Source organism: Drosophila eugracilis, unplaced genomic scaffold (genome assembly GCF_018153835.1).
Source record: "Drosophila eugracilis isolate 14026-0451.02 unplaced genomic scaffold, ASM1815383v1 contig_367, whole genome shotgun sequence".
Classification (NCBI taxonomy): domain Eukaryota; kingdom Metazoa; phylum Arthropoda; class Insecta; order Diptera; family Drosophilidae; genus Drosophila; species Drosophila eugracilis.
In genome coordinates, this window is record NW_024573224.1 from 4,220,539 (window position 1) to 4,234,178 (window position 13,640).

The 13,640-nt window shown below is 37.8% G+C and overlaps 3 protein-coding genes across 3 annotated transcripts; 1 reads left to right on the plus strand and 2 right to left on the minus strand.

Annotated features, from left to right (window-relative positions):
- Positions 1–5,967: 5,967 nt before the first annotated feature.
- LOC108113571 (accessory gland-specific peptide 57Db) lies at positions 5,968–6,149 on the minus strand. The gene has a single exon (XM_017224163.2). It carries the CDS (start codon positions 6,146–6,148, stop codon positions 6,023–6,025), a length of 126 nt encoding a protein of 41 aa, XP_017079652.1. The 5' UTR covers position 6,149; the 3' UTR covers positions 5,968–6,022.
- Positions 6,150–6,599: 450 nt separating this feature from the next.
- Positions 6,600–6,929, minus strand: LOC108113569 (accessory gland-specific peptide 57Da). The gene has a single exon (XM_017224161.2). It carries the CDS (start codon positions 6,927–6,929, stop codon positions 6,738–6,740), a length of 192 nt encoding a protein of 63 aa, XP_017079650.1. The 3' UTR covers positions 6,600–6,737.
- Positions 6,930–7,354: 425 nt separating this feature from the next.
- LOC108113514 (lactosylceramide 4-alpha-galactosyltransferase) lies at positions 7,355–8,579 on the plus strand. The gene is made up of 2 exons (XM_041818692.1): positions 7,355–7,468; positions 7,503–8,579. Exons 1-2 carry the CDS (start codon positions 7,355–7,357, stop codon positions 8,577–8,579), a joined length of 1,191 nt encoding a protein of 396 aa, XP_041674626.1.
- The last annotated feature ends 5,061 nt before the right edge of the window (positions 8,580–13,640 follow it).

Genomic DNA, 13,640 nt, shown 5'->3' on the forward strand with positions numbered 1-13,640 from the left:
AACTCGATTGGGAATCAAAGCAATCAAATTACAAGCCCTACGAGCTATTACATTCCTCATTTGGACCATTTTTGGCTGTGCTATGGCTAAAAAACTGATTTTTTTGCGGCCAAAGCCAAGTATACGTCTTTTGACAGCAGAGAGCCCGGTTTCTTGCCGTTTCTTAGCTCTAACTTTGTCAAAACAAGACGCACGGCTAAACCAGTGACTGTTTTATGCAGCTGACAGCCAAAACTCTATGCCCCTATACTTGCTTTTATCATTACTGTTCTGATTCTTTGGTGCGAGCTCTGATTTAATGGCTGAAAAATAAGGGAACTCACTTTTAACAGAAATTTGCAATAGTGTGTTCGGTTTTTAGCTCTAGCTCGGTCAAAACAAGTCGTACAGCCAAAAGAACAACTGTTTTGTGCTGCTAACGACCACCACTTACCAGCCCTATCACTCGTTTTTCGATTTTGGGAAATTCAATTTTCGGCTAAATTTCGCATTTTTGATAAGGGGTACCATCATCAAAATTTTCGAAAAATGGCCGAAAATGAAGTTTTCCAGATTTTAATGAAACTCGATTGGGAATCAAAGCAATCAAATTACAAGCCCTACGAGCTATTACATTCCTCATTCTGACCATTTTTGGCTGTGCTATGGCAAAAAAACTGATTTTTTTGCGCCCAACGTCAAATATACGTCGTTCGACAGCAGAGAGCCAGGTTTTGTTGCCGTTTGTTAGCTCTAATTTTGTCGCACGGCTAAAACAGTGACTGTTTTATGCAGCAAACAACCAAAACTTTAAGCCCCTATACTTGCTTTTATCATTACTGTTCTGATTTTTTGGTGCGAGCTCTGATTTAATGGCTGAAAAATCAGGAAGCCTACCTTTAACAGAAATTTGCAATACTGTGTTCGGTTTTTAGCTCTAGCTCGGTCAAAACAAGTCGTACAGCCAAAAGAACAACTGTTTTGTGCTGCTAACGACCACCACTTACCAGCCCTATCACTCGTTTTTCGATTTTGGGAAATTCAATTTTCGGCTAAATTTCGCATTTTTGATAAGGGGTACCATCATCAAAATTTTCGAAAAATGGCCGAAAATGAAGTTTTCCAGATTTTAATGAAACTCGATTGGGAATCAAAGCAATCAAATTACAAGCCCTACGAGCTATTACATTCCTCATTTGGACCATTTTTGGCTGTGCTATGGCAAAAAAACTGATTTTTTTGCGCCCAACGTCAAATATACGTCGTTCGACAGCAGAGAGCCAGGTTTTGTTGCCGTTTGTTAGCTCTAACTTTGACAAAATAAGACGCACGGCTAAACCAGTGACTGTTTTATGCAGCTGACAGCCAAAACTCTATGCCCCTATACTTGCTTTTATCATTACTGTTTTGATTTTTTGGTGCGAGCTCTGATTTAATGGCTGAAAAATCAGGGAACTCACTTTTAACAGAAATTTCCAATAGTGTGTTCGGTTTTTAGCTCTAGCTCGGTCAAAACAAGTCGTACAGCCAAAAGAACAACTGTTTTGTGCTGCTAACGACCACCACTTACCAGCCCTATCACTCGTTTTTCGATTTTGGGAAATTCAATTTTCGGCTAAATTTCGCATTTTTGATAAGGGGTACCATCATCAAAATTTTCGAAAAATGGCCGAAAATGAAGTTTTCCAGATTTTAATGAAACTCGATTGGGAATCAAAGCAATCAAATTACAAGCCCTACGAGCTATTACATTCCTCATTCTGACCATTTTTGGCTGTGCTATGGCAAAAAAACTGATTTTTTTGCGCCCAACGTCAAATATACGTCGTTCGACAGCAGAGAGCCAGGTTTTGTTGCCGTTTGTTAGCTCTAATTTTGTCGCACGGCTAAAACAGTGACTGTTTTATGCAGCAAACAACCAAAACTTTAAGCCCCTATACTTGCTTTTATCATTACTGTTCTGATTTTTTGGTGCGAGCTCTGATTTAATGGCTGAAAAATCAGGAAGCCTACCTTTAACAGAAATTTGCAATACTGTGTTCGGTTTTTAGCTCTAGCTCGGTCAAAACAAGTCGTACAGCCAAAAGAACAACTGTTTTGTGCTGCTAACGACCACCACTTACCAGCCCTATCACTCGTTTTTCGATTTTGGGAAATTCAATTTTCGGCTAATTTTCGCATTTTTGATAAGGGGTACCATCATCAAAATTTTCGAAAAATGGCCGAAAATGAAGTTTTCCAGATTTTAATGAAACTCGATTGGGAATCAAAGCAATCAAATTACAAGCCCTACGAGCTATTACATTCCTCATTTGGACCATTTTTGGCTGTGCTATGGCAAAAAAACTAATTTTTTTTGCGGCCAAAGCCAAGTATACGTCTTTTGACAGCAGAGAGCCCGGTTTCTCGCCGTTTCTTAGCTCTAACTTTGACAAAATAAGACGCACGGCTAAACCAGTGACTGTTTTATGCAGCTGACAGCCAAAACTCTATGCCCCTATACTTGCTTTTATCATTACTGTTCTGATTCTTTGGTGCGAGCTCTGATTTAATGGCTGAAAAATAAGGGAACTCACTTTTAACAGAAATTTGCAATAGTGTGTTCGGTTTTTAGCTCTAGCTCGGTCAAAACAAGTCGTACAGCCAAAAGAACAACTGTTTTGTGCTGCTAACGACCACCACTTACCAGCCCTATCACTCGTTTTTCGATTTTGGGAAATTCAATTTTCGGCTAAATTTCGCATTTTTGATAAGGGGTACCATCACCAAAATTTTCGAAAAATGGCCGAAAATGAAGTTTTCCAGATTTTAATGAAACTCGATTGGGAATCAAAGCAATCAAATTACAAGCCCTACGAGCTATTACATTCCTCATTCTGACCATTTTTGGCTGTGCTATGGCAAAAAAACTGATTTTTTTGCGCCCAACGTCAAATATACGTCGTTCGACAGCAGAGAGCCAGGTTTTGTTGCCGTTTGTTAGCTCTAATTTTGTCGCACGGATAAACCAGTGACTGTTTTCTGCAGCAAACAACCAAAACTTTAAGCCCCTATACTTGCTTTTATCATTACTGTTCTGATTTTTTGGTGCGAGCTCTGATTTAATGGCTGAAAAATCAGGAAGCCTACCTTTAACAGAAATTTGCAATACTGTGTTCGGTTTTTAGCTCTAGCTCGGTCAAAACAAGTCGTACAGCCAAAAGAACAACTGTTTTGTGCTGCTAACGACCACCACTTACCAGCCCTATCACTCGTTTTTCGATTTTGGGAAATTCAATTTTCGGCTAAATTTCGCATTTTTGATAAGGGGTACCATCATCAAAATTTTCGAAAAATGGCCGAAAATGAAGTTTTCCAGATTTTAATGAAACTCGATTGGGAATCAAAGCAATCAAATTACAAGCCCTACGAGCTATTACATTCCTCATTTGGACCATTTTTGGCTGTGCTATGGCTAAAAAACTGATTTTTTTGCTGCCAAAGCCAAGTATACGTCTTTTGACAGCAGAGAGCCCGGTTTCTTGCCGTTTCTTAGCTCTAACTTTGTCAAAACAAGACGCACGGCTAAACCAGTGACTGTTTTATGCAGCTGACAGCCAAAACTCTATGCCCCTATACTTGCTTTTATCATTACTGTTCTGATTCTTTGGTGCGAGCTCTGATTTAATGGCTGAAAAATCAGGGAACTCATTTTTAACAGAAATTTGCAATAGTGTGTTCGGTTTTTAGCTCTAGCTCGGTCAAAACAAGTCGTACAGCCAAAAGAACAACTGTTTTGTGCTGCTAACGACCACCACTTACCAGCCCTATCACTCGTTTTTCTATTTTGGGAAATTCAATTTTCGGCTAAATTTCGCATTTTTGATAAGGGGTACCATCATCAAAATTTTCGAAAAATGGCCGAAAATGAAGTTTTCCAGATTTTAATGAAACTCGATTGGGAATCAAAGCAATCAAATTACAAGCCCTACGAGCTATTACATTCCTCATTTGGACCATTTTTGGCTGTGCTATGGCAAAAAAACTAATTTTTTTTGCGGCCAAAGCCAAGTATACGTCTTTTGACAGCAGAGAGCCCGGTTTCTCGCCGTTTCTTAGCTCTAACTTTGACAAAATAAGACGCACGGCTAAACCAGTGACTGTTTTATGCAGCTGACAGCCAAAACTCTATGCCCCTATACTTGCTTTTATCATTACTGTTCTGATTCTTTGGTGCGAGCTCTGATTTAATGGCTGAAAAATCAGGGAACTCACTTTTAACAGAAATTTGCAATAGTGTGTTCGGTTTTTAGCTCTAGCTCGGTCAAAACAAGTCGTACAGCCAAAAGAACAACTGTTTTGTGCTGCTAACGACCACCACTTACCAGCCCTATCACTCGTTTTTCTATTTTGGGAAATTCAATTTTCGGCTAAATTTCGCATTTTTGATAAGGGGTACATCATCATCAAAATTTTCGAAAAATGGCCGAAAATGAAGTTTTCCAGATTTTAATGAAACTCGATTGGGAATCAAAGCAATCAAATTACAAGCCCTACGAGCTATTACATTCCTCATTTGGACCATTTTTGGCTGTGCTATGGCAAAAAAACTAATTTTTTTTGCGGCCAAAGCCAAGTATACGTCTTTTGACAGCAGAGAGCCCGGTTTCTCGCCGTTTCTTAGCTCTAACTTTGACAAAATAAGACGCACGGCTAAACCAGTGACTGTTTTATGCAGCTGACAGCCAAAACTCTATGCCCCTATACTTGCTTTTATCATTACTGTTCTGATTCTTTGGTGCGAGCTCTGATTTAATGGCTGAAAAATCAGGGAACTCACTTTTAACAGAAATTTGCAATAGTGTGTTCGGTTTTTAGCTCTAGCTCGGTCAAAACAAGTCGTACAGCCAAAAGAACAACTGTTTTGTGCTGCTAACGACCACCACTTACCAGCCCTATCACTCGTTTTTCGATTTTGGGAAATTCAATTTTCGGCTAAATTTCGCATTTTTGATAAGGGGTACCATCATCAAAATTTTCGAAAAATGGCCGAAAATGAAGTTTTCCAGATTTTAATGAAACTCGATTGGGAATCAAAGCAATCAAATTACAAGCCCTACGAGGTATTACATTCCTCATTTGGACCATTTTTGGCTGCATTTTGTTTTCTAATACTGGGCTTAACTCGTTAATACATAATGAAAATTATTGTAAGCTTTCGTCTACCTCGGTTGGTATCTTAGTCCCTGCAAGGATTTTTTTTAGATATTAATATTTACATGTGAATATTTCTTACCATCTGACATAACCAGGACTCTACTGAGAGGAAGCTGAATTAATACAAATTTACCGAGCATCTCAACTGGACCAACTGACATCCAACTAATTCTTCACTTTTCATCGTGAAATGCAATATATTTGTTACTTTACAAAACGAATTCATTACAGATGACAATTATAAACATATTTTTATTTTAAACTGTACAAATGACATTATTTAGCCCATGGATTGCAACAACCTCAGTTTAAACTTCTTTATATCTATGAAAATGAGAGTACATAAATATTTTTAAAGAAATTTTATAATTAAACTACTTACCTAATAAACTTTTCTTCCAAAAAGCTTGCACACCTGCCAACATTTTTTCAATTATTTATTTTTACATTTGTTAAATATTTCTTACCAGTGAATATAAAAAGGATTCCACAGAGAAAGAACACAATTAAAGAAAATTTAGCGAACATCTTTCTGACTTTTACTTGCCAACACATTACCAATTTTTAGACTAAACCCTGTGAAATGTCAACTAAGGCTTATAAAGTATTTACAAATAACAAATTACAAATATATTTAAATGTCAACGTAACTAAACCAATTATAGAAAGTTCTATATGGTATATACTGGTGATAAATTTACATAAAACAAACAAACAAAAAATAAAAAATGCTTCCAATCTATAAAATTATACAACTCAATTTATCTAGAAAAAAAAAAAAACGCAGCAGTCTTACATGAAACCAATTATGTAAACATTTTTATTGAATTCCTAGTCTGGAGAGAATTTAGGATGCGGCTGGAGCACCACTATTGATGTGGATCACATTCTTGTTTTCGTTGGTGTTAGGATCCTGTGCCTGGGCCAAGGCAATAGCCGCGAGCAGTAAAACAAGACCAGCGAAGAACTTCATGTTGATCAGTCAAGATTGGGAATAATACCAGGCGACATCAGTCCGTTCTTTATATGTCCCGAGTTGCATAAGGGAAGCTAATCTAATTAGCATAGCAAATTACCCTTGGGGCATATTAAATCGTTGATCTGATTAGGTGAACTAGATGCTACTAGTTTACCGTGTTATTTCTTAATAAAGTGTGAAACAATGTTCGGATTGGAAAAAGTTTTGGTAGGCAGATAGGTATTGACTAGGTATTAAGGTCAAATTAAAACTTACCTTAATACTTGCCCTTAATCTAAATGCTTTATCCCAACTTTCTACCTTTTACAGCTTCAGAGTTCTCAAAATTTATATGGACAAACGTAAGAATATATACATTTTATAAGGTCGGTGACGATTTCTTGAACCTTGCATATTTCTCAACTTTTACTATACCACAAACAGTTTAAAATACAATTATAATGAATGATGAAGAAAAGGTCGTATATTATAAGCTCGTTTAACTTGATGTCAAATATTTGTCAGATTTTTAATAACATATACAAAGACAAGGGCTAGATTTTATTGGAAATTAATAAGCCTGGACCGCTCAGTGAAAAGCGATTTAGGCCGTTGCTGCAGGTTCCGCAGGTTCCGCAGGAGCCGCAGGAGCTGCAGGAGCTGCAGGAGCCGCAGGCGCCCCAGCTGCGCCACCGATGACGATGACATTGTGATTCGTATTCTTGGAATTCTTGCTTTGTGCATTGGCCAGGGCCAAAACAACCAGCAAAGTGACCAACAGGGACAGGAACTTCATGGCTGCCAGTAGAAACTCCGATTGAAACAAGATCAGAGATGCAATACCATTTATATAGGCAAGGATAATTACAAAGTGAAGCCAATTTTTGTATTAATCACGCTTGACATTCCTTCACGTGGCTGTTATAGAAAGAAAAGCCTTAAAAGTGAAATAATCTTCAACTTAAAACTTTTGTGAGAATAAACCGTTTTAGTCTATTGAAAAAAGATCAATTAATCAAAGTTAAGATTCAAATTTAAACCTTTTTTTTATTTATTAAAATAATAATAAATAATTATACCCAAAAAAAAATTAACTAAAATATTTCTTATATTTTCTTGAAATAAGCGAGTAAAATCAAAATTTTGTCTGTAAAGTGAAACGAATTTAGCTTTTACGAAACTTGAAATTACGTAATGGTAGTGCAGTTAAAAATTATCATAATGAAAGTGTCTCGAGCGCTAGCCGTTGTAGTTTCCGTAGTCCTGATACTTGGCATTGTGTTAACGTACAAATGGATGACGATTCGCAGTCTCGGCTCAAAGAAATCCTCAACAGTAACCAAAAATCATACAGACTCGAAGAATTTTACAAAAGAAAGCCCATCCCATACCCAAAAAACCCAACCAAAGTAAGACTAAAACGCCTAAGCAGACGGCTAACAAGAACATTCCCAAAAGGCCAGTAAAAAAGGTGATCCAAAAGCCAAAATTCAATCCGAAAAAGACTAAAATAATTCCAGTAATTCCCCTGCTGGATGTTCAAAAGGCCAGAAATCAGCCTGCTAAGGGAAATAGTATATTCTTCCATGAAACCACAAATTTCCGGCGAGATGAAAAGATTCACCTGATCCAGTTGACGGCCCGTGCGGCTTGCGCCATTGAATCGGCTGCCCTTCACAATCCACGCCTCACTGTATTTGTACTCTTCGCAGGCGGCACTCATCGTATTTCCAGTGGAGATCCGCTGATCAAGGCTTTAAATAAATATAAAAACATTAGGCTGAGACATCTCAATGTATGGCGTTATGCAGCTGGCACTCCCATTGAAAAGTGGCTAAAAAGTGGAAAGCTATTCAAATCGAAATACCTTTTTTCCCACGTCTCCGATATACTGCGTTATATAACTCTTTATAAGTATGGTGGCTTGTATTTGGATCTCGATGTGGTAGTTCAACAGAATCTAGAGAAAATGCCACCGAATTTCACGGGAGCTGAGAGCAACAATTCCTTGGCCTGTGGGGTTATGAAAATGTCCTTCAAGGGTTTGGGCCATCAGATAGCCACCTCTTGCCTGATGGATCTTCAGGCACACTACGATGCCAATAAATGGGGCAGCAATGGACCAGGAGTCATAACACGAGTGGCCAAAAAGCAATGTAACACCGATAAAGTCAGGACAATGATCAACAATCCAAAACGCTGCAAGGGCTTTAGGGTCTTTGATCTTAAATCCTTTTATGCGATTCACTGGCTGCAGTGGAAGGATTTCTTTCAGCCCAAAAGACTTAATATAACCATGAAAAAAATAGAAAAGTCACCGGTGATCCATGTCTGGAACAAATTCTCGAAGGGATGGAAGCTGAGGACAAAGGATAACTGTGCTTACACCAAAGTGGCCAAGAAACACTGTCCCAAGTCATTTGCAGCAGCGGGAACGTTCTTTTAGATGGAGTTTTATCAATTTTAAGTTAAATTTAGTTAGCAACTTTTACAAAAGAAGTAAGAAATTATAAGAAATTTAATGTTAAAGAAGTTTCACTGTTTTACTACTTAATTTCTGGTAGTTAACTTCTAAGTTCTAATTTATGTACATTTACATTTCCAATATTTATACAATAAATGCAAATATTTTCAGAATTACCAAAAGAGAAAATCCCCCAAAGTCCCAAGAGCTTATTTAAATTACTTTTCAGTTATTAACATACATTCAAAGAGAGAACCAGACCAGCTAAGACCGACAGACAAAGTTTCAATCTAAACCAATCTGCTTAAAATTTAATAAGCCGAATTATATTCTCGATGCTTGGTGCTGGACACACGAACTAATTGTCTGCTGAAATATTCATAATAAATTCCGAGGGCCATTGAAATTCACTCTTGTATCTTTGTTGTCATAGCGCGGAGAAGAACTAATTAATTGTTACCAAATAAGGCCAAAATAAATAGCCAGAAGCCGGTTTAGCCTGAACATTATTAACATTTTCGAGGATATCTCGCGGCTCTTTCAAGTTGAATAAATATTTTCGCATCATTACTGCCGAGCTTTATTTATGCAAAACGCAATTTCCCAATTTATTTATAACTTATATTTATATTCAAAACATTTCAGAGGCCAGCACTCAGTCTGTCTGTCTGGTTTGGGCAGCCAGGAATGCCAGAAACTAATGCCCGAATTTATTGTGACTTTTGGCACTGCCTGCAACAGCTGCTCCACATTACGGTTGTCACCCAAAAAACAAAAAAAAGGAAAACTCCAATCCACCCAGAAAAAATAATACAGAAAAAATAGAACCAAAGCTCACATATGGGTCTCCTGCTCAGTTTTATCTGCTGCGCTGCACGCGGCACATTTGCATATTTCGTGCACCGGAGGAGCTGAGTTTTCCAGTTTTTCAGTTTTCATTTTTATTTCATTTTTATTAATGCGAAAAATGTAATTTCAAGCATTTGCAACTGCAGCGGACCCTTGGGGGCCACACGACACTCAGCCCAAAAACAAGAAAAAATTGGCATGTGGAAAATTGCCAAAATTTCCATGAAAGGCAAAATAACTCGTTGACTATGTAAATCACACTTTTTGTTAAATTTAAAGAGGTATAATTTATGTTGCTAAATATAATGTGTTATCAATTATATTAGAGGTTAAAAATCAACATTTTACCTTTTTAAATTACTCTTTAAATACACCTAGGTACGGACCTTAACCGGGTTTCTTCCATTCAAAGCCACTTTAATCCAATAAAAATCTGAATACATTTCAATGTCCCGGGAAATCTCGTGTTTGCACTAACATTCATAACAATTACTAATGCAATCAAAACAGTTGATTAGATTTTTCCCTTTTAGTCTCGGTCTCTTAGCTTTTCGTCTGTGTCCTGTCCACAGGGTCAACATGAAATTCGGATCCGTTACTTTCATTTGCATTTGTCACGCTCGTTAGTCTTACGGAATTCCCATCGGAGAATACGTAGTTTTCGATATCCAATGACGGCCACGTGACCGGAATCTCTCTTTCCCTTTTGGTCAGAAAACAAAAACTAATGCCGAGTGAAGTTCAAGTAATGCTTACTAAGCTGAATAGTATCTCCCGTGGAATGCAGGCAAAGAAATGTATTTTTTAAAAAGTAATGCAAAAGGGACAACATCAGAGGACTTGAGGACTCTTGGTCCTTCAGCTCATAAATAAATATAAAAATTATTGTAATAGTTTTCAGCTTTTGGTTTTACTTGGCAGCTAGCTACGCTATAAATGCCCAAGAAAAGCTCTTTGGACTGAAATCCGTTGGCTTTACCTAAGCACTGGAAATAGGATGAAACCAATGTCAGAGTGTCTCTCGGTCACAATGCAGCGGCGAGAAAAAAGGACTCGTCGGGAGAAGGATGATGCCTAGGAATGATGAAGAGGATAACAAGGAAAGAAAACTTCTTGAAATAGATCGAAAATACCTATAGAGCTGAAAGATAAAATAATATAGAATATATATAATTATATTTCCTTAAAGTTTAATAACGCAAACTTCATTATTTTATTATTATCATCATTATTTATACATATATTATTCCAATTCCAATTTCCACACACACACACCTGACACCGGAATAGAAAACAGAATCTAAAATTTAAATGAAACTCCCAAAACGACTTGATTAAATTTCAACAATGATTGTACAGCGAAATGAATGCCGTGTGGCACATTGAAATTTTCCGAATGAGCGCGCTACGGAATGCAGCACGTATTTGCATTATGATTATTATTGTGGCAGTGGCAATGGCCGCGCCGCCACTCGCAACAATAACAGAAAGAGAAGAAAAGCCGGGGTGGCAGCGGAAAAATATAAAGCCAAATATTTTTGTGGCAGCACAAGGAAGTGGCCAAAAGCGCACTTTTCATAATCTCTTGCATTTTATGGTCGGCAGCGGGAAAACAAGCAGCCAGCTGAAAATTCAAATGAATAGCAAATTGCGGCGCACACGCTTATTCGCGCAATGCCACAAAGGCTTTTCCGAACTGTTTTTCCACTCCTCATCTGGGAAGTTGGGTTGGGAAAACCCCCAGACGACTAAACCCCATCCGGTCTTCCCACCGGAAACAGCTGTTTCCTTTACACACAGACACTAGCTTCCTCTTCCTCCTCCTCCATCGAAAAAGCCAAGAAGATGCTGCGAAATTATTATTACATTTTATGCCAATTCAGCGAATTTTCCATGTGCATTTCTGAACTTAACCCGAAGGAAAACTGGCAAAAACTTTAGTTTGCCTTGGCTTAATTAAAGCCACCGACCTGGGCCAAAAACTGAAAACCATAATTTTTAAGCTACACCACTGAGTTTTCCCACAATGAAATGAAGTTTTAAAATCTTGATGACCCGACTTGTTTGTTGGCTGCACAGGAAGTTAATATTTTTGCAATTTCGCCCGACTTTAATTTAAAAGAAGAACATGCTGTTCGAAATAGGATATACTCTCTCAAGTTACAAGTATATATTAAAGAAAATCCTTTGATTGGCGATAAATATTTAAATAAATTAAACAAGGAAATGAAATATTTTATATATTATTAGGATCAATTTAGAATGCGCCACTTATTCGATACTTTCATTCTGGTTTTCTCAACTGCAACCTCTGACAGGGTATAATGGAAACAAAGTAGTAAAAATGGGAACTGAGGCCCGCGAAAGCCATGAAATGTTCGTCTAGAGGAAAATAAATGAGCTCCGGCCATGGAACTTAAAGTTTTCAAGCTCTGCGATGCGAAGGCGACTTTCCGCTAATTTTGTATGCAGCCCACACAAATCTTGTCATTATTAAAGGCCAAAAGGCTCCGAAGGCTCAACCTCAACTGGACTTTGTGGACGAACTGGTACTGCGATGTCTGGTTTTTGCTCGTTTGATTTGCTCCATTAATTTTGAGCGGAGTTCTTTCTGACTCTGGGCAAAAGTTCTGTGACAGCCAAAGTGGGGATCCTCTGTTTTTGGCCCGTTGATTTGTGTGGCGCTTTTCTGGGTGATTAAGTCATTCATCAGGCGGCGGCCAAAGCGGACTAAGAGGCCATTTTCTTAACGCGCTTTTCTAATGAAGCGTTATGCCGAATAATTAGAGGTTTTGTTTCTAGACATGGCTTATCTAGTCACCAATATATTTCCACTCACTTTTTTCAATTAAAAAGTTTCGCCTTTGTCATGGTTACGCAATAAATTTCTAAGATCCAAGGAAGACCACGCGGCGTATGCGTAATAAGCATTCGATGATTGGGCACACAGAGCGGACCTAAGCTCATTTAATTGGTATTAATAATGACTCTGGGCCAAAGGCCAAGCTGTTGCCATGCAACCTGCCATAAAAAGGGGTGGTCTGGGTGGCATTAGCGACGGAAAAAAAGGAGCAACACTCAGAGTAAAAATATATAGAATTCAAATTCAAGATTTTTATATTCTTTAAACTATTTTTTAAACTATTTATGTCAGTATAAAGTATTTTTGAGAAAGCATAGAAAAATATATATTTTTAAATTTTTAATAATATTTATTCTTAATTTTAACCCTTTTCTCTCAGTGAACATTGGCCTGTGGGTGGCGAAGCATCTGTGAAGGTCATCGCTAAGTAGTTTAGTTCTGCCATTGGCATGCTCAGCAGTGCAAATGCCTTGATAAACGTTGCAATTTTATAGCTTTAACAGCATATTTATTTCTCAGGAACTTAATACAATGAAGACGGGGGCTTCTTTGTTGGTTTCCCCCCTGCTTTTATTTCAATGCCCCCATTGTTTCACTTGGCAAGGCTTTCCAGCTTCATTGTAAGCAAATTTGCTTATTTATTTGTTAAACTTGAAATCCTGCCCCCGGAGGGGGGAGGTTTACAAGTTGAAATAGAATCGACTTTATACAAATTTCAAATGCTGCAAGTTAAGTTTATAATTTGTAGAAAGGGATTTAGATAATCATCATTGCGTTTAAAGGGAAACTGAGTAATGGAGATGAGTAATTAGGAGTTAAATAATCAACCTAAGTTTATATAGGTCATAATAACCTCAACTTGTTGAAATTCACGCCAAACATCCTTCTACATCCATCTTGGCCATCAAATAGCTGAGAACATCATGGCAAAAGGATAAGACATAGCAAATAGTTGCAAGTAGATGGGAGGGGCGATGGCTAAGAAGGCGTTTTGCTGCTTTACACCTATGCAGGTGGGAAGTATTAATTTCCAAGATGCTTGCTGATTCTTGTGCAACACTTTTTTCTTCTTTTCTGTTGACATTTTCTGTGGCACTTTGTTGTCTTGTTTGTCCCAGTTTTCTATCGCTGCCACTACCTCTCTGTTATTCGTCCTGTTTTCATTATTAATAATGCCGACTGCCTTTTGTTTGCCCGCCCTGCACAGTTCTAGCATCTTTCCTCCCGCCGGAATTTGAGCCAAGTTGGCTCGCTTTGTATACATGTTAGTGACAGAAATTATTCTTGTTGACACATAAAAATTGTTTAACCCTTTTTTTCCGTGGCATGAA